The following is a 25,101-nucleotide window of genomic DNA, read 5'->3' as shown; positions in this document are numbered from 1 at the left end:
TCATACTTTTTATAGATTGGCTAGTTAGGTTAACCCGTGCCAATATTCCTACCACCAACTTTCTCATCATACGAAGCTATTCGAGTAAATTTCCTCTCCTCCCCTCACTTTCACCCCTTTCAAATTTTTAACGGCTCAACCGATTTTCATCAAACATGTCTGAGAACACTCGCAGATAAGTAACCTTTAATACAAAAAAAAACTAAATTGAAATCACTGCATCCGTTCGGGAGCTATGATGCCACAGATACACCCCTCTTTTTCTGTCGGGGGTTAAAAATTTAATCTTGTTTCAGAGGTCCCCAGGATCCGATGACCAGGAAGTGGACTGTAGCAGGGAACAGACGTAACAGAAGCATGTGCAGTATAGTTCTTATCATAGCGCTATGTACGCTTGCTGATAACATCAATCATGATTGACTTTGGAAACGTTTTATTAAAATTAACTTATTTCATAACAAAAATTGGTTTAATTTGTTAAGTTTTTCCATTTGTTTGAAAGTCGTCATCTAATCATCACAAATTTGCCAAAAAAAAAATATTTCAGGATATTTTGCCCTTACCCTAACAATAGGTAAATCATCTTATGCCGATAGGAGAACTTGTTCCCTACAGTGACGGCATATTTTTTGGTAACATTTATATTTTGATGTGGGTACTTAATAGAATCGATTTCGAATATCATTATACCTACGTTATCAAACCTTTCATATTATTTTATATGACTATTGCAGACAATTGTGTATTCTTTTAAGAGACCAACTAGATTTGTTCGTTTAGACATTAATATTTATAACGTCATTTACTAATTTTTCATAATTTATTTTTAATTATTGAGAAATGTAAAGTTATCCAGGATTCAGGATTTACCAGGTTATATTCTGTATCAAGTAAGTTTATTTTGCTTTTTAACATGAAGTTACACCGATTTAGCTACAGTAATTACGCAGATCTATACCTAAGGTGAACTTTGGAATATGTTCGCCTTATCTCCTCTCCCTCTTGGCCAAAGTAGACGACTCAATAGTTAAACTTTCTTTTATTCTGTTCAGTTGTCCAGCAGTGGGACAGTGATAGGTTTAATTTTTTATGACAATTAGTACCTATAAAACCAAATATGTATGTATCTAGAAATCTACATAAGTGGATCATTATGCATGGCATGACAATGGTCCTTTTCAACTTGGCAACTTTGTGACTGCATCGTTTTTTTACAACTACCTGCATTATTTCAAAAGTGAGTTGAGTGCCACTGTATTGAGTTTTCCAAGAACGAATAAGTCGCCGTGTTTGGCGTTTTTAAGTGTGCGAGATAAAGTGTTCGGACGTTGCAAATACTTTGTAGCTAAATCACTTTTAGAACCTTCATAAACAATACTATGCAAATCTCCGTTACTCAACGATTATATCTCCAAGCGACTATCATACAAAATAAATACAGTCGCGGGACGAACGGTGATACCACAAGTTTACGAACCTCAATGGATTTGTAAGGCGGTAGTCGTTTGAATGCTTAAATCGCTGAGTATAAAAGGTTTTTGAAGCCTTTTGTACCTAGGGCCTCCTAATAACTAAAAATAGTATCTTTTGTGGCCTTTAATGAGTCTTTCTTGTAGAGAGTCATGCGTATTCTGCTAACATTACTGTTGGCGTGTGCGACTCGCGTGGTGACGTCATCACTGCTGTTGCCACGTGACCTGTCTCCTCGACACTACCACGTCAAGTATGTGTTCGACATAGACCCTGCGACCAACTTCAGCTTCTATGGCGTTGTGGACATTACGGTAATATTAATACTTGTTTATAAGTAACTGGCTTCGTCCGCCACCTGAATTTTCCCATGGGAATGCGTCATTTTCCCGGGGTAAAAAGTAGCCTATGTCCTTTCTCGGGTATCAAAATATCTCCATACCAAATATCATGCCAATTGGTTTAGTAGTTTAGGCGTGATTAAGTAACAGACAGACAGACAGACTGAGTTTCTTTCGCATTTATAATATTAGTATGGATTAGTAAGAATATAATCGGATAGGACCACAGTTACAAAGGGCGGTGTTTAAAATTATTATCTAAAAAAAAATCTGTCATATAACGTGAAGCACATACAATTTTTATTATTTTTTTAAATATTCAATAACGAAACCCCTTTCCAGATGCACGTCATCAAACCAACATCAAAAATAGTCCTCCACGCAAAAGACTTTACTATAGACGAAAAGCAAGTCCGCATCGTGAAGCCTGAGGGCCGCAGAGTGAGGAGCATACAAACAAACAAGAAATATGCCTTCCTCACCATCAACCTGAATAGAGACCTGGCTAAGGGCTCCAAGTGTGTGGTGACTATTCCGTTCTATGGGAATTTGAAGCCTGGAGTGGATGGTGCTTATATCAGTGCCTATGAGGATAAGAAGAGTGAGGAGGTGGAGTAAGTATTGATTGTTATCAAGATTATACTTTTTTTTGTCATAATCTGTCCTAATTTCATGTTACTTAAAGCCGTATATTTTCTTCTATTCATCTCTATTCGCTACTCTGTCTCAACTCCCTTTCACTCTCACGTCCTCTTTTATTTAGGGAATATACTAATTACATAACTATGTACATAATATCACGCCTGTTGTACCGAAGGTGTAGGCGTAGATGGGCGAAATACACCCACATTTCGCCATCAAGGATTTTAGTCCCATGTAATTGGGGGCGAGACTACTGCTATATAGAGGGCACGTGACCTCACTCCCAACTACTATTGAGAAATATTCTAATAAAAAATATTTAAAGACGCACTTTGCCCGACCCTGGAATCGAAACCGGAACCTTTTGATCAGTTATCAGATACATTACCGACTGCGCCATAAAGGCTGTTATCATACGCCCTCATGGCGTATTACAATTCTTAAACCCCCATCCAAAACTTACACCATTCGTTCTTCATTTTTATGATGCTTTATAAACTCCTTCATCAAGTTAAAATATTTTTATTCGCAGGTTTCTCATCGTAACTCAATTTCAACCGATATCAGCTCGGAAAAGTTTCCCGTGCTTCGACGAACCCATGTTCAAGGCCAGCTTCACCGTCACTATTGGACATCACAAGAACTATGGGTCACGATCTAACATGCCTTTACATGAAACTAGCGAAGATAAGTAAGTGGAATAGAAGGTTCTATATTCTGAGACTTTACAATATAAGGCTACAGTTGCTAGTTTAATAGTTGTCTTGTTAGTCTTGCTGTGTTGACAGAAGAATTAAATAATTTTAGATGTGATTTCATCAAGGGTGCTTATTTTCAGTGCCTTAGAAGAGTTTTTCCCGTGGAGTAAAATAGAGAAAACTTTTAAGTAAGTTAAGGTTTCTTTATATTTGATCCATATACTTAGTTTATTAGTTGCTTATTCTTACGAATATTCAAAACAAAGGTTTTTTAAATTTGTGTCTTTGAAAAATAAAACCAATTATTTATATTCTTCGCATTCTAACATTAATGAGTTTTTTTAGCAAAGACCAATCGGACTTCGTGTGGGATACCTTCAAGGAGTCAGTTAAAATGTCGACGTATCTGCTGGCGTTCCTGGTGTCGAAGTTCTCGCACATTGAAAGCACTTCACCCAACACGAAGACCACGCTCAACGTTTGGGCCAGGAGAGAAGCTTTGGACCAGGTCAGTAGCATTAAACCTATTACTAACAGACAGACCCGATTTCGTCCGTTTATTCAATTATTTTTTTTCCCGTTGATTCCATTCCCGTTAGAATTTTGATCTCATAGATCTCATACAAACCTTGTCTCCACAGTTGCAAAGGTATTAACAAAATAATTATTTAGTTTAGTTACTCAAAAGTCATGCGCGTACATAAATTTCGGTAGTTTATTTTTATGTATTTGTATATAAATATAATAACTAGCGCTGGCCAGCTGACTTCGTCCTCATGGACTTTTGTTTTTCGTCTTCCTAACCATTTTTATTGCTGCTCTGCTCCTGTGGCCGAGTGTGGATTTGAGACTTTTAAACTTTTTCCCTTCAAGAAATGCGTTAAACTGTTTTTAAATATGCAAAGTTTCATCACGATGTTTTATTTCACCGTTAGAATAAGTGCTAAATACTTCTAACACATAAATAATTTCGAAGTCATTGATTGTTGCCATGATGAGTTCGAAACATCGACCACTTACATGGGAGGAACTCGATATGTATAAGATGGTCACCCATCCACAGAACAATCCCGGCAAGCGTAGCTTAACCTCAGAGATCGATCCGCGCAGCTGGTGTTAACTTAGCCACGAGCTCCTCAAATAATGTATTATGATTCTGTGTTCAGGCCACCTACGCATCAGTGATCGGTGTAAAAATGCTGTCATTCTTCGAGGACTGGTTCAACATATCGTACCCGCTGCCGAAGCAGGACATGGTCGCCATCCCGGACCTCTCGGCCGGAGCCATGGAGAACTGGGGCCTCATCACTTACAAGGAGAAAACACTGTTGTACGATGAGAAACAGTCATCATTCTTGAATAAGGAGAGTCTTGCACAGGTACACTGACTTTTCATACATACATACATAATATCATACGTGTATACCCAAAGCCGTAGGTAGACTAGGTAGAGTATAAAATTCAACCACTTTTCGCCATTAACAACTTTAGTCCTATGTTATAGGAGATGCGTCTATTGCCATTTACCAGACACTATCCAGATAATATTCCAAACTATCGAACTTAATCATTATAGATCATTAGGCACTAAATAAAATGCTTCCTGGGGCGCACCCTGGAAGCAGCTAGGTTCAGTTACGCATAACCTATGCTGCCCAATCTTTTCACCACAATGCTACAAACACACTCTAATACTAGAAAAAAAATCTAGCCTCCAGATACCAATGTATCAATGCTTTCCAGGTAGTAGCCCACGAGCTCGCCCACCAGTGGTTCGGCAACCTCGTGACAATGAAGTGGTGGTCGGACCTGTGGCTCAACGAGGGCTTCGCCACGTTCGCCGCAGCCTGGGCACTGAACGATGCAGAACCTACCTGGGAGCCTCTTAAGAGCACTTCTACTGTGTCATCACTGCTGACTTTTGATTCTTTGGAGTCTTCTCATCCTGTAAGTGATTCTTTGTCTTGTCCTTATCCCACGTTAAATAGGGTCGGTATAACATGCTTTCTTTCTCAAAAACATGCTGTAAAAGGATTTGGCTGATGTTTTTACGACCGGCCGGCAGCCTGACTTCAATTTTCCTTAGGAATTCTACGTAAAACATGAGATTTTGTGAATAAATGAAGGCAGTGTGTGTAGTTAATCTAGGGTATATTTAACCCGTTGTTGTTCCACTGCTGGGTCTCCCAGCCAATCAGAATATGAAAGGGCCATGGTCAAGTCTACCACACTGGTCAAGTGCAAACTGAGGACTTTGTTAAGAGGAATAAAATTTAGGAGGGAGAAAGCTGAGAAAATATTTACTTAATTTTACAATATCCACACGAACGAAGTCGGAAGCTCATCTAATTAAATTATAGTATACTGATATCCATTCTCCCTTGGATTGCTTCAAGATTGGGCCGCGCCCAATCTTGAAGCAATCCAAGGGAGAATGGATTACTGGTCGCAAACTGAATGAATCTATTTGTAGGTGTCAATGACAGTGGAAGACCCCGCGCTGATCGACGAGGTGTTTGACAACATCTCCTACGTGAAGGGCTCGCTCGTCATCAACATGATGATGAAGTTCCTCGGTGCTAACGCCTTCAAGAAAGGCATCTATAAGTTAGTACATACGTAATATAAGACTGCCTCCGTGGGGCAAAGATTTAGGTTGCCACGCCGCAACCATTGCGTTGGGAGGTTGTGGGATCGATGTCCACATGAAACATGCTGCGTGCGGAGCGTGATATTTTTATGTTTTTTTTGAAAAAGATAACTCCCGTACTAAGATTTGCTCATGTGTCGCGGGGACATATAAAAACATACAAACAACTGACACAAAGTACAACCACCCGTAAGCCACCCACTCAACGTAAGAGTCAAAACAACTAGTACAACTAGTTGTAGGTCGCACAAATAATTTTTCCGTGTGGGAATCGAACCCACGACCGTCGACCGCACAACCTTAACCACTGCGCTACGGAGACAGTGAAATCAATATTTATTATGTTTCATGGCAGTTATCTTCGTAAATACTCGTACCGTAACGCGGAACAAAACGACCTGTGGCGCGAGATGACGGCGGCGAGCAAGCAGTACGAGAGACTGACGCGTGACGTCACCGTCAAGGAGATCATGGACACGTGGACCACGCAGACCGGCTACCCGCTACTCACCGTCACCAGGAACTATAAGGATAAGACTCTTACTGTTAGACAGGTAAGGTCCATAATAATCGCTTAAGTACTACAAAAAATTTAAACTACAATTTTTTATACAATTACTAGCTGACCCGGCAAACGTTGTTTTGCCATAGACATTAAAAAAAAAGTGTCACGTGATGTTGGCCGATTCTCAGACCTACCAAATATGCTCACAAAATTTCATGGGAATCGGTCAAGCCGTTTCGGAGGAGCATGGCAACGAAAACTGTGACGCGAGAATTTTATTATACAATTATTTGCAATTTGCAATTATTTACTTTCTCTATTGACTTTACTTTAACATTAAATATCACTGTATTAGGCAAAACAAACATGACATATTCTTATCATCGATTTATAAAAAAAACATTATTGAGGATATCTCAAAAATTTGATCAAACCACCACTTAAAAAATAAGTCCACCCAAAACGGTTTGAGAAAACAAATATAAAAACCAGTTAGGTATAAATACAGACGAGTTGAGAACATCCTCCATCTTCTTAAGTTGGTTTAATCAGTTTAAAATAAATTTATGGTTGAATAAATTAGTGAAAATTATTCTCTCCTGAAACCTTCGGCTGCTTCCTGGGCGCGGTAGTTTAGGTCGCCACGCCGCTACCAATGCGACGGGAGGTCGTGTGTTCGATTCCCACATGGAACAATTATTTGTGTGATCCACAAATTATTGTTTCGGGTCTGGTTGTTATTTGTCTCCATTGTTTGCTTGTTGTAAAAGTCCCAGTGATACAATAATAATTCTTAGTGTGAGAGTCGTGTTTAATTAAAAAGTGAAATACTATCACTGTATATAATATATTTTTTTTCGTGCTGATTGAAAGCCGCCCTCTGATGATGATTACCTTTTACAGAAGCGTTACTTCGGCCTCACGGCCAGCAAGCCTAGTAACGCCTCCTGGTGGATCCCGCTCTCAGTCCTCTGTGAGCCAGAAGCCAACAAGACCTCCAAGCTGCAGTGGCTAGCCCCCAGCGAAGGTGTGACGCGAGGACACAAGTTCGAACATGGATCAAGTCCTGAACAGTGGGTGCTGTTTAATTACGATATGATTGGTAAGTCAGAAGAACAAATGTATTAAAAATTTAACCCATTAATGTCCCACTGCTCGGTCTCTTCTCGTAATGAGGGAGGGGTGAGCCTTGAGTCCACTACGCTGGCCAAGTGTGGGTTGGGGATTATAACAGCGTAGAATAAAAAATATATGAATAGCATTTGATGGTAATGGCTTATAACTGAGAATCCTTTAAAATAATATGATTGGATGCAAATTCGATCAAAAGCCAGGGTAGAACAGAAATAAATTAAAGATGAGATATACTCCCTATGTGTATATGAACTGAATCCCTCAGGATTCTACCGAGTGAACTACGACATGCGGAACTGGCAGCTTCTGATCAAAACCCTGAAGGAAGGCGACTACAACTCGGTGCCGTTCGGTGGTCGCTTCCAGCTGATCTCTGATGCCTTCGCCCTCGCTTGGACTAATACCTTGAACTACTCCACTACGCTCAGGTCTGTATTATTTTTTGTACAGACTTTCAGAGCTATAGCAGACTAGTCGCATTGGCTATCCGTAGGCTGCGTATTTCCAATTAGGTATAAAATATGATTTATTTCGTATTTATTTTAATAACTACTTGAAATAATAATCTTGAATTATCGCGTTTCGCAGAAGAAGTGGCTAGAAACTCACGATTTTTTCAATTAGATTAGTTGCAAATAAGATTTTCAGTTGGTAAACACCAACACAAAATGTCACAAGGGTCGTATAGTTCATTTATATGAGTACCTACATAGAAGTGAGCTACGCATATATGGTTTCTCATAAAAGAGACTTGTGAGCTTGTGTAATGGTAAAACATTGTAACAGTCATTCCCAAAGTATCAAAATGCATTAGTGATAAGTAAATTTCTTAGGAATTGTGCAGTAGTCCAATATAAGAGCCTATAGTATTTACAATAATCTCTTCTCTACTACATATATGTCTTCAGCCTCCAATATAACAGCTGCCACAATATCGTCTACTCTTTCCCCTTTTATGCCTTCAGTCTAGCCAGTTACCTCCAACGGGAGCAAGACGTGGAACTCCTCAACACGGGCTACCAAGGCTTCGACACGATACACAGCATGCTGCGACGCTCGGCTGACTACGGCACCTTCAAGAAGTTCATGTACATGATGATGGAGCACGCCTACACAGAGTCCGGCGGACTGGCCACCAAGAAGATTGTTAATCCGCATGATTTGAAGAGTGTGAAGAAACAGGTACGTCATAAATCTCATGTTACAGTTTTTAGTCTGAAAATTGCGGGCCAAGAAGTTACATATTATGTCTGTTATACTTAAGTGATATGTTGAGAGCACCCATAGCCAGTTGCGCTCACCGATCAGTAAACGATCTGTGGGTTAAGCAAACCTTGGCGCGGTCATTCCATAGATGGGTGACCGCCTAGTGGTATTGGAACTAGGCGTCTCCGTGCTTCGGAGGGCACGTAAAAAGTCGGTCCCGGTTTGTGGTCAAATAAGATAATAGTCGTTAAGCCACTTCGAACCCAGAACACTATTTTAATTAAAATATCCCTAGTTATTTTTATAAAAGTTGAAGTCGTAGGCGTATCTTAAACCATTTGAATAATTAACACCAATTTCGTTAAATATAGATTATGACGAGTATATGGGCAAGTCGAGCGGACGTCAAAGGTTGTCCGGAGAACGCGATAGAGCTGTTCCAACAATGGATGGATACTGCCGACCCTGATGAAAATAATCCGTAAGCTTTTACTCTCTATGTAAATTATCATGTAAATAAAAATGAATAATAAATAGTAAGTAGTAGTAATATAGAGATTGTAATTAAAAAGCAAGCCGTGTTTTTCTCACCGTTTCTTCTTCAGGAACAGCTTTTTATAAATGGTGGTTTTACAATCTATGGCGATTTCGAATATTTATGAAATAAAATATGTATATTTGACTTTGACTTTGACTTTGAATACACCGTAATGTATAAAAAGCATAGCTTTTGTAGAACTGAACTAAATTGGAAAATTATTTTATTAGTATGTTTATAAGTGCCGGGGCAATGGGATCAGATCATTTCCCACGATAATAGAATCAACAGACTAAAAATACTTTTCTGAAGATTGGCCCGTCCGATAGCAATTAAAAATTTAATATTATTTCTAAAGCCAAATAGCTGCATCAAGCGCAACCGTCTGCGAACCTTGCATACAAGTCTCTCTACTAAGTTGTTCGATTATAATAGTGTACTCTAACACATTTCCTTGTTTCCCCAGTATCCCTCTAGATCTGCGCAACATCGTGTACTGCGTGGCGGTGTCGCGCGGCTCGCTCCGTCACTGGCAGTTCGTGCTGGACCGCCACCAGGCCGCCAACGTGGCCTCCGCCAAGCAGAGCCTGCTCGAGGCACTCACCTGCACTAATGAAGTCTGGATACTGGCGCAGTAACTATCCCTTATCTTATACTATCAATATTTAATACTTCCTATATAGAGGTATTATTAGAGTTTTGTTTTGAAACAAACAAAAGAGGAACTCGTGGCTTAGTTAACAACAGCCGCGTGGTTAGAACTCGGAGTTGCCGAGGTTGTTCTGTGGATGGGTGGCCATCTTATACATATGAAGTTCCTCCGTGTTTCGGAAAGCACGTTAAATTGTGGGTCCCGTCTGTCATTTTCAAAGATCTTCGACAGTAGTTAAAAGTAGTCAGAAGCTTAAAGGTTTGACCAGTCTTACCGAAGGGTATCGTGTTATAAACCAGGAACCACACTGAACGGATTCTCTTACGGTTTTTACCAATAGACAATGATTCTCGATGAAGATTTAAGGTTAACCCGTTATAACCCTAACTAAGCTCTCTATTCTCTACAGTCGCTACTATCGAGAATCGAGAGTTTGACGTTTAAAATGTACTGCAAAAATAGTAGTTTAAAAAAAAAAAAAAAAAAAAAAAAAAAAAAAAGTTTCTACGGCGTCCGCTAGTCTATAGTAGCCTTCGGCCTTTTTATAACATTTGTGTGTCGCAGGCTACTGGAGTGGACGGTGAAGGACGTCCCGGAGTTGCGTCGCGACGAGAGTCTCTCGCTGCTGATGCAGCTGATCAGCTCCAACGTGGGCTACTACCTCGCCAGGGACTTCTTCTACGACAGGATCGGCGAAATTCATCAATAGTGAGTATCATACATACATTATTATTTTTGGGCCATACACAAGGCAAGCGAGGTTGAGGTAGACGACGTCAAGGATAGGGCGAAGTGGAGGAAGAGTATTAGGAAAGCTGACCCGACTATCATATGGGACGAATAGCCAGGAAGAGATAGACAGAAAATATATATAAATAAAGAAAATAATGTCTGTTCCCACGTTTGGCGCAGTGCTTAGGCGCATCTCACCGCAATAACCTCAGTGTGGTAGGTTCGAATTAGAAGTATATAAGTATGTTTATCAATTATTTGGTTACCACAGTACAAGCTTTGCTTAATTTGAAATCAGATGACCGTGTTAGTTGTCTAATAATATTTATAATTAATTTTATTATTTTTTTGTTCCTTAGAACAGTTCTTGAAGGTATGCAAAGTCACAACCACCCAACGCACAGTTGGCCAGCGTGGTGGACTCCAGGCCTTACCCCTCCCTCATTACGGGAGGATACTCTTGCCCAGCAGTGGGACATTAGTGGGTTCAATTTTTTTTTGTTTTGAGTTTTTATGCCGATTAATGTATCGTATCACATTTTTTGGGTACATTTAGCGGCATAAATATGTAATTGCTCATGAATATTGATGATATTTCAGTAATAAAGATATACCTATCGTGGTGGGCGCCATTGCGAAGCAGCTCCTGAGTCAATTTACTACGCAGAGGGAACTTGATACTGTAAGTTGTTTTATATAATATCATGCCTGTTATATCTGAAGATGTGGGCAGAGGTGTAAGAAATATACTCACAATTTGCTATTGACTATGTTAGTCTCAAGTAATAAGGGGCGAGCTTATTGTCTGACGGGGACGTTAGCAAACTCCAGGCTACTATTGACAAAAATATTTTAATAGAAATTTTAAAATACCAATAGCATTTTATCTATTCTGTGAATCAATCCAAAACCTCATGAATAGCAGTTTATTACACCTATTAGTGGAATGATTAAACATAGCTTATGCAGATAGAGTTAATGTTTTAGTTAAACAGGACATATATCTATTTCAAGTATGTATTAAATGTCATTCAAAAAGTTCAGGTGCGTAGTACTCGTAACCGGCGGCCCTGTATATCTAGTTATACAGGGCCGCCGGTGGTATGGATGTGAACAAGACAAGGGAACTTTGTAAGGATTGTACCAAGTGGCGTTCTTTGATCTCTGCCTACCCCTATTTATATATTTACAAATATTCAAGCTTATACAATATTTTACTTGCTCTTCGAAGCACGGAGAAACTCAGCTCTATAATTACTATAGGAACAATAAGTGGTTTTGTATGTATACTAGCTTTTACCCGCAACTTCGTCCGCCACCTGAATTTTCCCATGGTAATGCGTCATTTTCCCGGGGTAAAAAGTAGCCTATGTGCTTTCACGGGTATCGAAATATCTCCATACCAAATTTCATGCAAATTGGTTCAGTACTTTAGGCGTAACAGACAGACAGACAGACAGAGTTAGTTTCACATTTATAATATAAGTAAGTATAAGTATAGTATAAATTAAATGTTCTCAGTTTATGGCATGGCATGCTGAAAACTCGGATTACTTCAAAGAATCAAAGATGGCCGTGGAACAAGGCATAGAGACTGCGAAGATCAACATCGAGTGGACGCTGAGAAACAAGAAGACTGTCGTTGACACGCTTCGAGAACTATCCCGGTAAGACATATTGTATTTACAGGCATAATAACACACATGAAACTGCCTCTGTGGCGCGGTCGGTAGTGTATGCGACTGCCGCGCAAGAGGTCTTAGGTTCGAATCCTGGGTCGGGCCAAAAAGTCTTTTTTGAGATTTTCTGTTTAAAAATTCTCAAAGATTGCCCGGAGTTAGGAAGTTGAGGTCTTAGGTCTCAGTGCCACGGAGAACACGTAAAGCCGTCGGTCCTGCGCCTGACCTCTCACTGGTCGTGTCGGTTGTCCGTCCCACCAAACTATGAGAGTGAAGGAATAGAGAGTGTACCTGTGTATTGTGCACACACTTGAACACTATAAACAAAGTCCTGCACAGTTGGCTGGTTTCAATGAAACTGGCCGCCGCCGTGCCGAAATCGGCCAGGACGACATCCAACACACATGTATTTGGGGCGGCATTGTTCGGTTGGACAGTATTTCTCTAACAACAAAACTTCTTCTCATCTTCTTATCGTATGGTTAGTGGTCAACCTGGTGTCAAAGTTGTTCAAGCCGCCCGAAGGCCTTTGACGTGGCTTAACGAATGTTATCTTAATAGACAACAACCGGGACCGACTTTTTACGTGCCCTCCGAAGCACGGAGAGAGAGTTTAAATACCACTATGCGGTCACCCATCTATGGAATGACCGCGCCAAGGTTTGCTTAACCCACAGATCGTTTACCGACTGGTGAGCGCAACTGGCTATGGGCGCCTATAAATCTAACAACAAAACTGACTTGATGCAATTTTTGCACTAAGTTGTTCATTCGGCTTAACAAATTAATCGATTTGGTAGTATTGGTCTAACTAGAACCTATAAAACCATAACAACAACTACATAGCCTTTGGTTTTAGGGTGCTCCCACATAGTATTTATATAACGTTAGAAACTGACTTATAACATTTGTTTTTAAACAAATTTGTTCTAAAATGTTATTAAAATTGTTTTATTATCGTGTTACACAATGTTGTATAAAGCTATTTAACTGCTGTGTAGGAGTACCCTTAGGCTTATTTATAATTTTGAATTTGTTTCAGAGATTACGAGAATATCTATAGTTCGTCGTGTGAGTTCCGAAGATTGAATAACTTATTAATCGTTGTAGTCACTTTTTGTACACTATTTAAATATATTTTTAAATAAATTATATTTTATGTAAATTCCCACTTTATTTGTTGTTGTTTGCGACATGTTCAAACGACAACGTATCTACTTATTATAAAGTTAAGTCACCTCGCCGCATTTGTCTGTCTGTCTGTTCGCGATAAACTTAAAATCGTCTTGACAGAATTACATGCGGTTTTTAGAAATAGATATTTGAGAGCGATTTCTGAAAAAAAATTCAGTGAATATAATTTGTGAAAAATAGCTCCATAAAAAGCCGGATGAAGTCGCGTGAGGCCGGGTTGGGCCGTTGGCCGAGTTGGTGTCAAATTGGTGAACTAAAACCCTTTCCTCATTTCGAGAAGACCCGGGCCCAGTCTTGGTTTGTCACATGTAAGTATATAATATTTATTTAAAAGAGCATAAACAGAAAACGAACAATTTATTTATTTATATCACAATAACAGAACTGAGTATTGACATACACAACCAGCTGTACGATCGCGCTTCTGTAATGAGGGTGCTGGCAGCATTTATAGCTCTTCGAAGACTTCTCTCTAGACTCACCATACTGAAAGATAAACACATAATATAACAAAATATGCAAAATATCATCATTTATAACTTTACGAAATATTAGGTCGGGGAAAAAATCTTTTCACATTATAGTATGTATGAATTTGTAATAAAATATTTTCTCTACACAAAAAAGCTCGATATTTGGGTACCTCACGAGCTTACTGAAAGAAACCTAATGAACCGTGTACTCATTTGTGATTCTTGAAGCCAAAGAGATTTAATTACAAGTTCATACATACTATAATGCTAAAAGACTTTTTCCCCGACATAATATTTATTTATGTTCTTACTTTTCATGTTCTCTGAGTCGTTCCACCACAGTCTGTCGATGCTTGCTCACCCATTTGATGTTCTCTTTCGCTTTCTGCACAGACTTCTCTACTTGTGACTTGACATGGTCGAAGTATTTACCGTGTTTGCCGTACCAGGACTCGAACTGGAAATGAGTATTTTGTTAAAAACCTCAGTTTATGTGGAGATAATCTTAGGTTCAGATTAATGATTTATAGTTAAGTGTCGTTTGCCAGATAACCTATCCCACAGATAAAGTGACAAAGATTCCCTAACGCCGTTTACTTCTGAAAACCGGCTTACCATCGAAAAAAATTGTATCAAAAATGGATTTGCGTCTCTAACGAGCGTCGTAAAATCAATTTTTGCGGTATGTTCATTTCATTTATATTTTCAATGTCAAACTCTCGATACGCGATAATACCGACGGCAGAGAATAGCGCTACAGGAGTCAAGTACGAAAAAGGCTTATATTTAGCTTTTCGGCATTAAATCAAATGAAGCCGCAGGCATTAATAACAAGGTCAATAATTAGAGAAGTTTGAAATACACACAACTTGACAGAACTTACGTGATCAAGCTCTTTCTGCGTTGTAAATTGTAACAGCAGCGCCTCTAAAACATTGGCGTGTTCCGTCTGATTATCCAACCTGTAGGATATATCAGTACTTTTATTAAATGGTCAAAATAATATAAGATAGTGTCATATTTCTTTAAATTTGTTAGGCTTGATTTTCAGGCATAGATCTCTTCCGTAAATATGAAGGGAGACTGAATCCACAATGCAGCTGATGTTTGAGAAATGAAATGAAATGAAATGAAATTACATGATCAAGCTCTAAGTGAGTAAGGGACATAACGTGCATTTTATTTCAGGACTATGTTTTTTTTTAAAGTTTCAGGCGTGCAAGTATTTTCCTGTGTGTGTCAAAGGACTTATATCAAAGGTAATGACTAAATTATAATATAGCTTTTGCATGACATTTTGGCCTAAAGCCGTCTTTTTACAAATACATATATATTCACGACACGTGTTACGACGCTTTATAAACCCAAGCTTAATTAAAGTAAAACTCACGCATTATGTATGTCCTCGACCCTGTCGTACACGAACTCCTGCGCCACGTAGTAGCCCACGTTGGAGGCGAGCACCGAGGCCAGCGCCACGCCCGTGTCCTCGCGGCGAACCTTCGTCTCGTCTGACACCGCCCATTCTAAGTACCTGATGAAATTTAACGCTTTATGAATTCACTGAAATAAAAGGTTTTCCTATCACTACGACGACTGGGTAGCTATCAAGGCTTATTAAAAAACGAATCAGCACTTAGTTTATACGAAGCACTGAATTAGAGAATTGCGTTGCACTTATAGATTGTGTTAAACAAACGTTTCTGAACTTCACAGGTAGTGTAAAATATAAAGACATGTGACAGTGAAGCCGTTCAGAATAGCGTGAAAGTTACTGTAAAATTAATGGATGACGAATCACTAGAACGATCATTGTTGCTTCAGTCGTCTATATGAACTGATAATAACATGTAGTTCGTAACACTTAAACAATTTCAAATTGACAATTATCAAGTCGCTACTTGAGAATGACTTACTTTTAAATAGTAAGTTGAAAGTATGATCTTTATTCAGCAGTGGGGACCTTTCAGCTCGTACGATGAAGATAATGATGGAGAAAGGCTGACTTTTAAATGGTAAGTTGAAAGTATGATCTTTATTCAGCAGTGGTGACCTATCCTAGGTGATAAAGAAGGTAATATTCTCTTACTGCAGCAGTGTCCCCACATCGTTGGCACAAGCGAGTGCCCGCAGCAGCAGGGCGCGCGGCTCGCCCGCCACGCGCTGGTAGCGCTGCAACACGAACTGCCAGTGATGCAGCGAGCCGCGGGACACCGCCACGCAGTACACCGTGCTGCGCAGGTCTAGGGGGATACTGGGGGTAGAGAATAATCGCGAGTTGTACGACAGAAATATGCTGGTAAGAAATCAAATCAAAACGAATTGCTTATTTGTCCATGTAGGTATTTTACAGTATCCTAATGGATGTACAAATGTTATTAACTTGGTGTCCATTTATATATAAGATTTATAATACAATACTATCATTTATATATTAAAACACACACACTAACCTAATTAACAATACTCACAAATGAAATGAATAGAAGATGGAAGAAACCTAGCATCTTATCTTATCGTATGGTTAGTGGTCAACGTAGTGTCAAAGTTGTTCAAATACCCGGCCACCCATCTATGGAATAACGGCGCCAAGATTTGCTTAACCCACAGATCGTTTACCGACCGGTGAGCGGAACTGGCTACGGGCGAAGAAACCTAGCAAGGAAACTACGAAAAGAATTGGTATTTATTTCTTCCACTATGGATTATGGATTGCCCAACCCGCACTTGGCCAGCGTGGTGGACTCAAGGCCTAATCCCTCTCTTACATGAGGAGACCCTTGCCCAGCAGTGGGACAGTAATGGGTTAAATTTATTTATATCTACGTTTACTTCCTTTTCTTATAACTTTTTTAGAGAAATAACCGACGCATATAAGGACAAGTATATCTCGGTGAGTGATAGAGGAAAATCTAAGGATCATCAAAAACGTGTCAAATTCTCACGGGTTATTATAGTCAGGGTTGGGTGAATCCATCCACTGCTGAAACATCTGGATGGCGTTTTCTTCGCAGCCAGGGACCTTCATACGACACGCCCAGTCACTTGTAGTTATCTAAAAGAATTCGTTGACTAGACACCTATTTTCAGAAACCAATAAAAGTCAAACACAGTCAACGTCTGGCTTGTTTTAGATTTTGACTTTTGAGTAGGCTTCTGTACTAGGCCACGTTTAAAAAAGAGTAACCTAGTTCTAAACTTAAGTAAACCAGGGTGAATTCCATAGTCTAACTAACTAATCGCAAGTTCTTAATAAATATTTTGGCAATCTAAGCTTAGAAATCACAATAAAAGGTATCTTTTCGAAAAGTATTTTTCAACTCCTTACAATTATATCACAAAATCATTTCACCAGAAGTATCCCTCCCTAATAACATATAGCTAAAATACATACTTTTAAAGACACACCTGCATCCTCACACTATTTAAATCATCATAATTAACTATCTTCTTCTCGGCGATACCTCCTGCCTTCTCGTAAGCGTCTCTTATGAGGGAGGCGACATAGAACTCGAACACGCCGTAGTCAGAGGTCCGCCGCAGAAGGTCGTCCAGGACCTGGAGACCTTGCAGCCCAGTGTAGAGAGGCAGGAAACTGCGCTCCCGGTGCAGGTAGTTCGCTATACTGGGAAACACAATAGAGGCTGTTTCATTTTGCTACCAGCTGACCCCACTGAGACAAGAGGATATTTTTACCCCCTTTTTTATCACCTCGCGTCACTAATGATGAATTTGTTCCATGTCCCTACCGGCTGATCCCACTGAGACAAGTAGACGTTTTTTACCCACTTTTCTACCAGCATCATGATGAGTGACTATTTACTATTTATGATGAGTGGAATTTCATTTCCTATAACGCAACATGTCGAACAGCTCCACAATAAATAGATTTTGTAGTTAGTGGTTGGGACGAACAGAATTTAATTTCCACAGTAAGTGCGACAGCCCTATATAAAACAGATTTTGTAGTTAATAATCAATCTAGTGGCATATTTGCTATGATTTGTAACGACACACAAATATTTTTGTGTCCAAAAAACCATATTCTCAATTTCCAAAAACTAGTTACGTCCCTACATATTTTATACTTCTAAATAACCAAATCATAAAGAAATCTACTAGAATAGAGACAGCCCCTTCATCAAACTACCAATGCATAATATGTACCTTAGCGTGGTCGCATAGTCCAGATGGTTAGTCCAGGCGAGGGTGAAGGCATCAGACAGCAGCTGGACTCTGCCGAGCTCGGGGATGGAGCGGTAGTCACCAACCTTTAGTGCTTCAGCCAGGAGTTGCCAGTTGCGCTGGTCGTAGTTCACACGGATAGGTGCTGGTGGAGGATCAGGAAAGAAATAGATGTGGTTAATCGTAATTGGTTTCTTAAAATAGCTGAACATGAAATTAATATTAAAATAGCAGCACTTTTTAACATTTTAGGATTTATTTATGCTTATTAATAATTAATAACATCTTTAAAATAGTTAAGAGTCTTTTCAACAGTGAAGCGATAGGACCAAAGCAATGCAAAGCTAATTACATAATCAAGCTTCTACGTAAAGTGACTCACGGGAACTCTACTCTCTAGCTTTTATTCTCAACTAGCTGACCCGCGCAACTTCGCTTGCGTCCAATAAGAGAGAATGGGTGAAATTTTTCCCCGTTTTTGTAAAATGAATTAATGGTACTCTGCTCCTTTTGGTCGTAGCGTGATGATATATAGTTTAGGCGTGATTGAGTAGCAGACAGACAGACAGACAGAGTTACTTTCGCATTTATAATATAAGTATGGAAGTATGGATGTGGCAAGGTAAGTTTAATCCATTAATGTCCCACTGCTGGGCAAGGGTCTCCCGTAATGAGGGAGAGGTTAGGCCTTGAGTCCAGTTTCAAATATTCAAATATTACACCAATCAGGCAAATTATTTGGATACTATTAGTAAAGGATAATAGTTACCAATCATATCATAGTTAACCAGCACCCAATCTTCAGCACTGGCGCCATGTTCGAAGCGGTGTCCCGCGGGGTCCTCAGTAGGCTCCAGCCAGATGACGTCACACATGGCGGACTCCCCCCGCCCCCCCGCGCGGCGCCACCGCGGCCCCCGCGCCAGCTTCGCCCACGCCCTCCTCCCCCCCTCTCCCGCGCAACCATCAGTACACAGCATGGATAATGGCACCCACCATGTGGCTGATCCCATTCTTGCATTTGGTTGTGATAGGAAGCGTTTCTGTTAATGAAGACAAAATTCTGTAGGGTGGTTTCCTACCTCTTTAAAGTATTAATAACTGGGAGAGTTTGTATGAAAATATAGACAGCGCCCCGTGATCCGTCAAAACTATTTTAAGATGATTTTAAATGTCAGACTGTCGATACTACAACACAAAGTGTAGCAAATCCCGCTAAAGATCGTAATTTCTAATATTTGTGACTCGGAGACTCATTTTCAACAAATTAACTGTAAAAATCTGTAAGTTATCCCCTTCTGTCCCCCTATCTGTCTTATTTGGTTTTTGTAGCCAATAATACTCGTCAATCACGACTAACGTCTTATTGTACGATGAATTACGCCGGTTCATCATGGAGAACGCATTACACCAATATACACATATAATTAAAGCGAACTACCTGTGTAATAGTAAGTGATTTAGCTCCATAATCCCTGGTGACGGTAAGTAGGGGGTAGCCGGTCTGCGTGGTCCACGAGTCCATGATCTCCTTGACGCTCGCGTTACGAGTGAGTCCTCCGAACTGCTCGCTCTCTGTCGTCAGCTCTTGCCACAGATCGTCTGCTTCTGCGTTGCCGTAGGCGTATTTTTGGAAATAGCTGAAATGAAACGTTTAAGAACAGCCCATCTTATCGACAAAGTCAAATTTAATAGAGCTCCAAAGCAAACCTTGCCTTTACAATCGCGGTCGGATATTTGGAAAAATATAGCAGCAATTGTCAGCCCTCCTGGTGTCATGGGAGACAGTTGAGAGATAAAAGTTACCAGTTATCGCCTCTGGGACGAGCTAGAAAGGAACCATTGAGATCTACGAAATCTAGGAAAAAAATCCCATGGATTCATCAACTTTACTCATAACTACTACCACAATCTCCCTACAATAGTAGACCAATCACGAAAACTTTAAACCTTTTAACCCCTTTCCTCAAGACGACATCTCCTAACGCCATGTCCAACATCCTCATGATGATGGAGCCCTTCTTCAGAGTCATCTCATCCAAGAACTCTGTGACATGCTTCGGGTCTTCTATTGATTTAGCAACCTTACAAAACAACAAGATAATTTTATTAGAGTTTCGTAACTAATCCTGCAATGGCATAAAAGAAGGTAATTGTATGGTCATAAAAATCAGTCTAACTTTTCTTCCAACTACGTTGTAGTCAGCTTCCAGTCTCTCTGGATGCAGCTAAATACCAGTGTTTTACATGGAACGACTGCCTATCTAACCTCCACAACCCAGTGACCTGAAATATAACACGATAGGTACCCTTCGGTAAGACTGATAATCAGACTTTCAAGCTTCTGACTCCTATTAATGACTGTCAAAGATATTTGAAAATGACAACCGGGACCCATAATTTAACGTGCCTTTCGAAACACGGAAGAACTCGATATGTATAAGATGGTCACCCATCCACAGAACAACCTCGGCAAGCGTAGCTTAACCTCAAAGATCTCTCCGCGCGGCTGTTGTTAACTTAGCCATGAATCTAGTAATTCTTAACCTCATTATTTCTTAACCAAAGATGTTATCAGAAATTTCATGTAGTGTCAAGTCTACTCACTGGATGCGAGGTCTCCAAAGCGTCTTTGTCCAGCACCCAGAGCATCCGTTCAGCTCCGAACAGCTTCTCATAGCGCCAGGTCGGCTCCACCTTGCTGACGGCGGCTGACGACGCGAACGAAGAGAAGGCCTCGTTCAGCCACAGGTCTGACCACCACTTGACGGACACCAGGTTGCCGAACCACTGGTGGGCGAGCTCGTGAGCTACTCTCTGGAAAAAGGTATAGTAATTTAGTCATTTAGTTTGATCGTTTTGGCATTTGATCATTTATAAAAGACATACGTAGATTTTACAAAGGTAATGTCCTCTTTTCTTCAAAATTTGACTATATTCGTAGGTCGAGCCGTAACGAGGGTTCTTCTCCAGTTGGGCAAAGCGCTATGTTAGTGCATGACCAGTATAAGAAAAAAACAGAAGGTATTCTCCTACTTCTTAATAATCTTACTCATAGTTTTTGGACATAGATAGTTAATACAATTGTACAGGTATATAACTAAATACGAAAGCAATAAAAATGAAAAAATACAGCATTAGCGGATACAAAGTAAAGAGATATTATAAATGGGGCACTGAAAAACATACTCCTAACAAACTAGCAAAGACTTTAGATGAAATTGAATTCGTTGAATAAATTCCACACGAAATACTTGATCTGTCACTAACTAGCAATCAAATTCTTACCTCAGCAAGCGCCTGTTTGTCCAGGAACGACGACAGTCTACCATCATACAACAGCTTGCTCTCTTCAACGGCGGCGATGCCCCAGTTCTCCATGGACACGCGAGGGAAGTTCGGGACGGCGATCAGGCCCATCTCGGGTAAAGGAAACGATTCGTTGTACCATTCCACGTAGTAATTCAGCGCTTTGAAGCCGAAGGTTGCTGCGTATATCGTCTGAAGATATGAAAAGAGCATTTGATCGATGATTTTATGAGAAAGGCTGACTTTAGGTGTATAAAAAAAAAGTGTATGTCTTTCCCCGGGTTGTTATTTAACTTCCAAGTATCATCTAAATGGGTTCAGTAGTTTTAACTGCAGATAGAATAGGAGAATATGTTTGAAGTAAGGTCAAAATTAACTAACAGGACAATATTTATTTCGTCCACGTGAAAGTTTTCCCAGCGTAAAAAGTATTCTAAGTGTTACAAAACTTTTCCATCCAGATAACCAACTATTTGTTTACCGAATCTCTTCAAAATCTATGCATTTATTTTGGCGTATTTAAGTTATTAAAAACCCAAACGTTTGCATTTATAATATTAGTTCAAGTTTACCTGATCTATCAAGTCTCTCCTGGCAAATACTTTGATCCAGACCGTCTTGGCCTTCCGAGGAGTCTGTTTGGACGCCAGCTTGGACACGAGGAGCCCCACCAAGTACGTGGGCATCGGGGGAGTCTCCTCAAATGTGTCCCACACGTAATCTGTTAGTCTTTTACTGAAATACGACACAATATACAGACAACCGTCCGCTGTAAAAGTCAGCGGGTGACTGACGTTTTAGGTAATTTCTAAATTTTGTTAGGTAAAGTTTCATGGCCTCCCACACAAGGGGCACCTTAAATACGGTGTAATTTATAACATATGAATCCCAAAAGAGCTTAAGTCTAAAATTAGCATCAATAGCATAAAATAAAACAATTACTATCGTTCAGTTCTATTAATATACGTAACAAAGCGAAGGTAGTTTTAGAATCTTACCCAAAAGTATTTTCGATCTGAGAAGATGGAAAATAATCATGTAAAACACTGGAAGAAACGAAAAATAAACATTATAATTATTAGCTATTAGCTACCTTAGACCTTATTAGCTATTCGTGTTTTTGTATAACTCATTGTCAATTTAGCTATCTTCTTTTACGAGGAAGAGTAACAAAGATACATGCATCCATCCTGAAAAAAATCGTATTTGTAATACTACTAGCCTTTGCCCGTGACTTCGTCTGCATGGAATGACTTAAGACAGAATTTTCAAACAAACTTTCATTCCCTATTTTATCCCCTTGGGGGTAGAATTGAACAAAATCCTTTTTTAGCGGATGCCTACGTCATAACATCTACCTGCATGCCAAATTTAGCCCGATCCATCCAGTGATTTGAGCTGTGCGTAGATAGATCACTATGTCAGTCAGTCACCTTTGAGTTTTAAATATTTAGATTAAGATATTGTATGTTAAACTTACTTTAGATTTGAAGAGGTATTTAGCGGCATATTAGATAAACAGTTAAATTCTCTGTTATGTCCTATTGTGATAGTAAAGTTGGCTCTAAACGTCGGCTCGTCGAAGCACGGGAACGTCTTGCGAGCTGCTGTCGGGAGAAATTTTGACACTAATAAATACCTGTGGGCGTAGAAAAATAAATACATTTTATTTACTATTTCGATTAATTTGTCAACTTGCCTTAATATAATAGTTAGGTATATCTTGTTTAGCATAAAACTGGACCCTAAAGTAACGCTACTACTTTAAGAACGTACAAAAAGTGCCTCTATGATACGTTTTGCAAGATATTTTTTATTATTTGTAAAGTTTTTAAGTTATCAATATCCGTATAGTCCGCGCGGTCCCATACAAAATTGCTCTTTCGTGGACGTCGACGCGGGTATCGAACCGCACCGTGCTATGGAACCTTAAGGTGCGGGGGCATGCCCCCGAAATGCACCTTTAACTAGTAATACCGCACAATAATCCGATCCCCGCGACGGGGCCCGTTGCGATGCCACGGACGTGAACACGTATGTAGGTACCTACGTGTTTATGAAACGCGAGTCCGTCGCGGCCGTCCACTTTACCCAGTTTCAATGGATGTATAGTAATATCCTTGTGAAAATTTATGGTAATATAAACCTTTTCCCTTAAAAAAAGACCCATTAATAATACTGAAATAAACAACACTCACTCCGACAATTTCTGTTTACTCTCATACGTAGTGACAAGTCCATCAGGTTCTTGCGACATGTTCCCATAGAACGGTATAACGACTGATATCTCTTGGGATTGATTCAGTTTCCCCTCGAGATGTATCTTGTAGAAGCCGTGGCTGTCTTCCGTGTTAGTACTGGAGACGGTGATGGGGTCTGGACTGCGGATACGAATCGATTTGTCTTCTATAGTGAATGATTCCGCGTGGAGGACTATTGTTGATGTCGGTGTGGTGGCTTTCATCTGAGAAAATATTTTTATGATCGTGATGATGATTTTACATTCTTTCTTTCCTTATGCTGAAGAGAAAGGAGAAGTCGTGCTCTGCGAATTTTCGATTATCTCGCTCACACATAACAATAAAGCATTTAAAAGTATTGACGTCATGGATTCAAACCATAAAAATACAGGTATCGACTTAGTTATTTCAGTTACGAACGCTACACACCAGTTAAATGTTACTTACAGAAAAATATAGTATGTAAACTTTGCTATTATGAAAAGTCTATTCAATAGTCCTCAATCCGTACTTGACAAGGACGGTAGAATCTAAACTCATTCTGGGAGGACACTAATGCTTAGAAATGGGACAGTACTGTGTTAAATAAACTACTAGCTTTTACCTGCGACTTCGTCCGCCATCTGAATTTTCCCATGGGAACGCGTCATTTCCCGGGGTAAAAAGTAGCCTATGTCCTTTCTCTGGTATCAAAATATCAAATTTCATGCAAATTGGTTCAGTAGTTTAGGCGTGATTGAGTTACAGACAGACAGAGTTACTTTCGCATTATAAGTATGGATGGATAGTATGGATTTAGCTACTTACCAGTATATCAGCAACTCCGAAATAACTAAAGTTGCTCTTCGGATCGATATCAAAGACGAACGTGAGTTGATAATGTAGCGGGGACAAGTCGCGGGGCAAGTGTAGTCCAGATGACGTCACTGTGTTGATCACGCTTGACAACAAAAGGATGTGCAGCCAATGCATCTTTGAAGACTGGAATAAGTAGTTACTACTTAACAGTTTAATAACATGACATTCTTGAAATAAGATCATTTATTTATTTTATTTAGTCCGTGACCACAGTCGATGCAAGTTGATCAAATTGTCGGGTAAACAAATAACATCATTAGCGTTGAAGACCCGTTGCATTATAATATTTATTCAAACTACCCGCATTTTACATGGTCTGGTCCCTTTTTCATTCCAGCAAGAGACCTATGATGAAATAATGTTTTTTTTGTCCAAATTGCTGCAACTGACCAAGTATGTCTACTATGATTCAACTTACAAAGTGTAAATGAAATTTAGCGCGTTCTTACCCCCTTTTTGCTGGAGACAATCAATTGAAACCGAAAGCCTTTCGTGGTGGTCGTGTGCACCTGAGCTAAGAAATTAATCGATAAGTACATTAATTTATACTTCATTGATTCACTATAACTTCCAAAAAAATTTGACCTACCTGTCA

General features: G+C 39.7%; 3 protein-coding genes and 2 long non-coding RNA genes across 6 annotated transcripts; 3 read left to right on the top strand and 2 right to left on the bottom strand.

Moving 5' to 3' along the window:
• Window positions 1-762: 762 nt before the first annotated feature.
• On the top strand, window positions 763-13,417 carry LOC142983524 (aminopeptidase N-like). Of its 2 annotated transcripts, none has more exons than XR_012960095.1 (19): window positions 763-890; window positions 1,617-1,784; window positions 2,154-2,425; window positions 2,986-3,144; window positions 3,292-3,339; window positions 3,497-3,659; window positions 4,318-4,530; window positions 4,895-5,098; window positions 5,625-5,758; window positions 6,157-6,355; window positions 7,210-7,408; window positions 7,706-7,868; window positions 8,406-8,622; window positions 9,018-9,127; window positions 9,651-9,818; window positions 10,401-10,544; window positions 10,928-11,049; window positions 11,169-11,250; window positions 12,090-12,124. XR_012960095.1 is itself a non-coding variant. In XM_076130449.1 (19 exons), the coding sequence occupies exons 2-19, from the start codon at window positions 1,623-1,625 to the stop codon at window positions 13,393-13,395; spliced, it is 2,889 nt and encodes a 962-aa protein (XP_075986564.1). In that variant the 5' UTR covers window positions 763-890; window positions 1,617-1,622; the 3' UTR covers window positions 13,396-13,417. The 2 variants fall into 2 exon arrangements, 1 of the variants encoding a protein (XP_075986564.1); XM_076130449.1 differs by lacking the exon at window positions 10,928-11,049 and adding an exon at window positions 13,290-13,417 and having other exon boundaries at window positions 12,090-12,235.
• Window positions 13,418-13,723: 306 nt separating this feature from the next.
• LOC142983728 (aminopeptidase N-like) lies at window positions 13,724-22,095 on the bottom strand. The gene is made up of 14 exons (XM_076130746.1): window positions 21,981-22,095; window positions 21,388-21,600; window positions 20,707-20,916; window positions 20,050-20,183; window positions 19,541-19,739; window positions 18,869-19,142; window positions 18,082-18,244; window positions 17,323-17,539; window positions 16,860-16,969; window positions 16,004-16,168; window positions 15,305-15,448; window positions 14,798-14,876; window positions 14,226-14,371; window positions 13,724-13,927 (listed from the first exon to the last, which is right to left on the bottom strand). Exons 1-14 carry the CDS (start codon window positions 22,092-22,094, stop codon window positions 13,807-13,809), a joined length of 2,289 nt encoding a protein of 762 aa, XP_075986861.1. The 5' UTR covers window position 22,095; the 3' UTR covers window positions 13,724-13,806.
• Window positions 15,445-17,294, top strand: LOC142983730 (uncharacterized). The gene is made up of 3 exons (XR_012960109.1): window positions 15,445-15,929; window positions 16,009-16,213; window positions 16,525-17,294. It is a non-coding gene; the product is annotated as an uncharacterized LOC142983730 (long non-coding RNA).
• On the top strand, window positions 20,787-21,529 carry LOC142983729 (uncharacterized). The gene is made up of 3 exons (XR_012960108.1): window positions 20,787-20,926; window positions 21,044-21,123; window positions 21,393-21,529. It is a non-coding gene; the product is annotated as an uncharacterized LOC142983729 (long non-coding RNA).
• Window positions 22,096-23,602: 1,507 nt separating the features above from the next.
• On the bottom strand, window positions 23,603-24,620 carry LOC142983383 (uncharacterized). Its single transcript, XM_076130220.1, has 2 exons — window positions 24,456-24,620; window positions 23,603-23,872 (listed from the first exon to the last, which is right to left on the bottom strand). Exons 1-2 carry the CDS (start codon window positions 24,618-24,620, stop codon window positions 23,603-23,605), a joined length of 435 nt encoding a protein of 144 aa, XP_075986335.1.
• Between the last annotated feature and the right edge of the window lie 481 nt (window positions 24,621-25,101).

The sequence above is a fragment of the Anticarsia gemmatalis genome, chromosome 24 (assembly GCF_050436995.1).
Source record: "Anticarsia gemmatalis isolate Benzon Research Colony breed Stoneville strain chromosome 24, ilAntGemm2 primary, whole genome shotgun sequence".
Taxonomy (NCBI): domain Eukaryota; kingdom Metazoa; phylum Arthropoda; class Insecta; order Lepidoptera; family Erebidae; genus Anticarsia; species Anticarsia gemmatalis.
This window is presented reverse-complemented; position numbering and strand designations above follow the sequence as displayed.

What these genes read in the sequence shown, in the direction of transcription:
- LOC142983524 (XM_076130449.1), top strand. Translation starts at nt 1,623, where the DNA reads ATGCGTATTCTGCTAACATTACTGTTGGCGTGTGCGACTCGCGTGGTG. An exon ending in AAGAAGAGTGAGGAGGTGGA is followed by an intron (nt 2,426 to 2,985) that starts GTAAGTATTGAT and finishes TTTTATTCGCAG; the next exon opens with GTTTCTCATCGTAACTCAAT. An exon ending in TTCAAGAAAGGCATCTATAA is followed by an intron (nt 5,759 to 6,156) that starts GTTAGTACATAC and finishes GTTTCATGGCAG; the next exon opens with TTATCTTCGTAAATACTCGT.
- LOC142983728 (XM_076130746.1), bottom strand. Translation starts at nt 22,094, where the DNA reads ATGCCCACGTACTTGGTGGGGCTCCTCGTGTCCAAGCTGGCGTCCAAA. An exon ending in CTTTGGAGACCTCGCATCCA is followed by an intron (nt 20,184 to 20,706) that starts GTGAGTAGACTT and finishes TTGTTTTGTAAG; the next exon opens with GTTGCTAAATCAATAGAAGA. An exon ending in AATCACTTACTATTACACAG is followed by an intron (nt 19,143 to 19,540) that starts GTAGTTCGCTTT and finishes CTTCATTAACAG; the next exon opens with AAACGCTTCCTATCACAACC.
- LOC142983383 (XM_076130220.1), bottom strand. Translation starts at nt 24,620, where the DNA reads ATGCATTGGCTGCACATCCTTTTGTTGTCAAGCGTGATCAACACAGTG. An exon ending in TCGGAGTTGCTGATATACTG is followed by an intron (nt 23,873 to 24,455) that starts GTAAGTAGCTAA and finishes ATATTTTCTCAG; the next exon opens with ATGAAAGCCACCACACCGAC.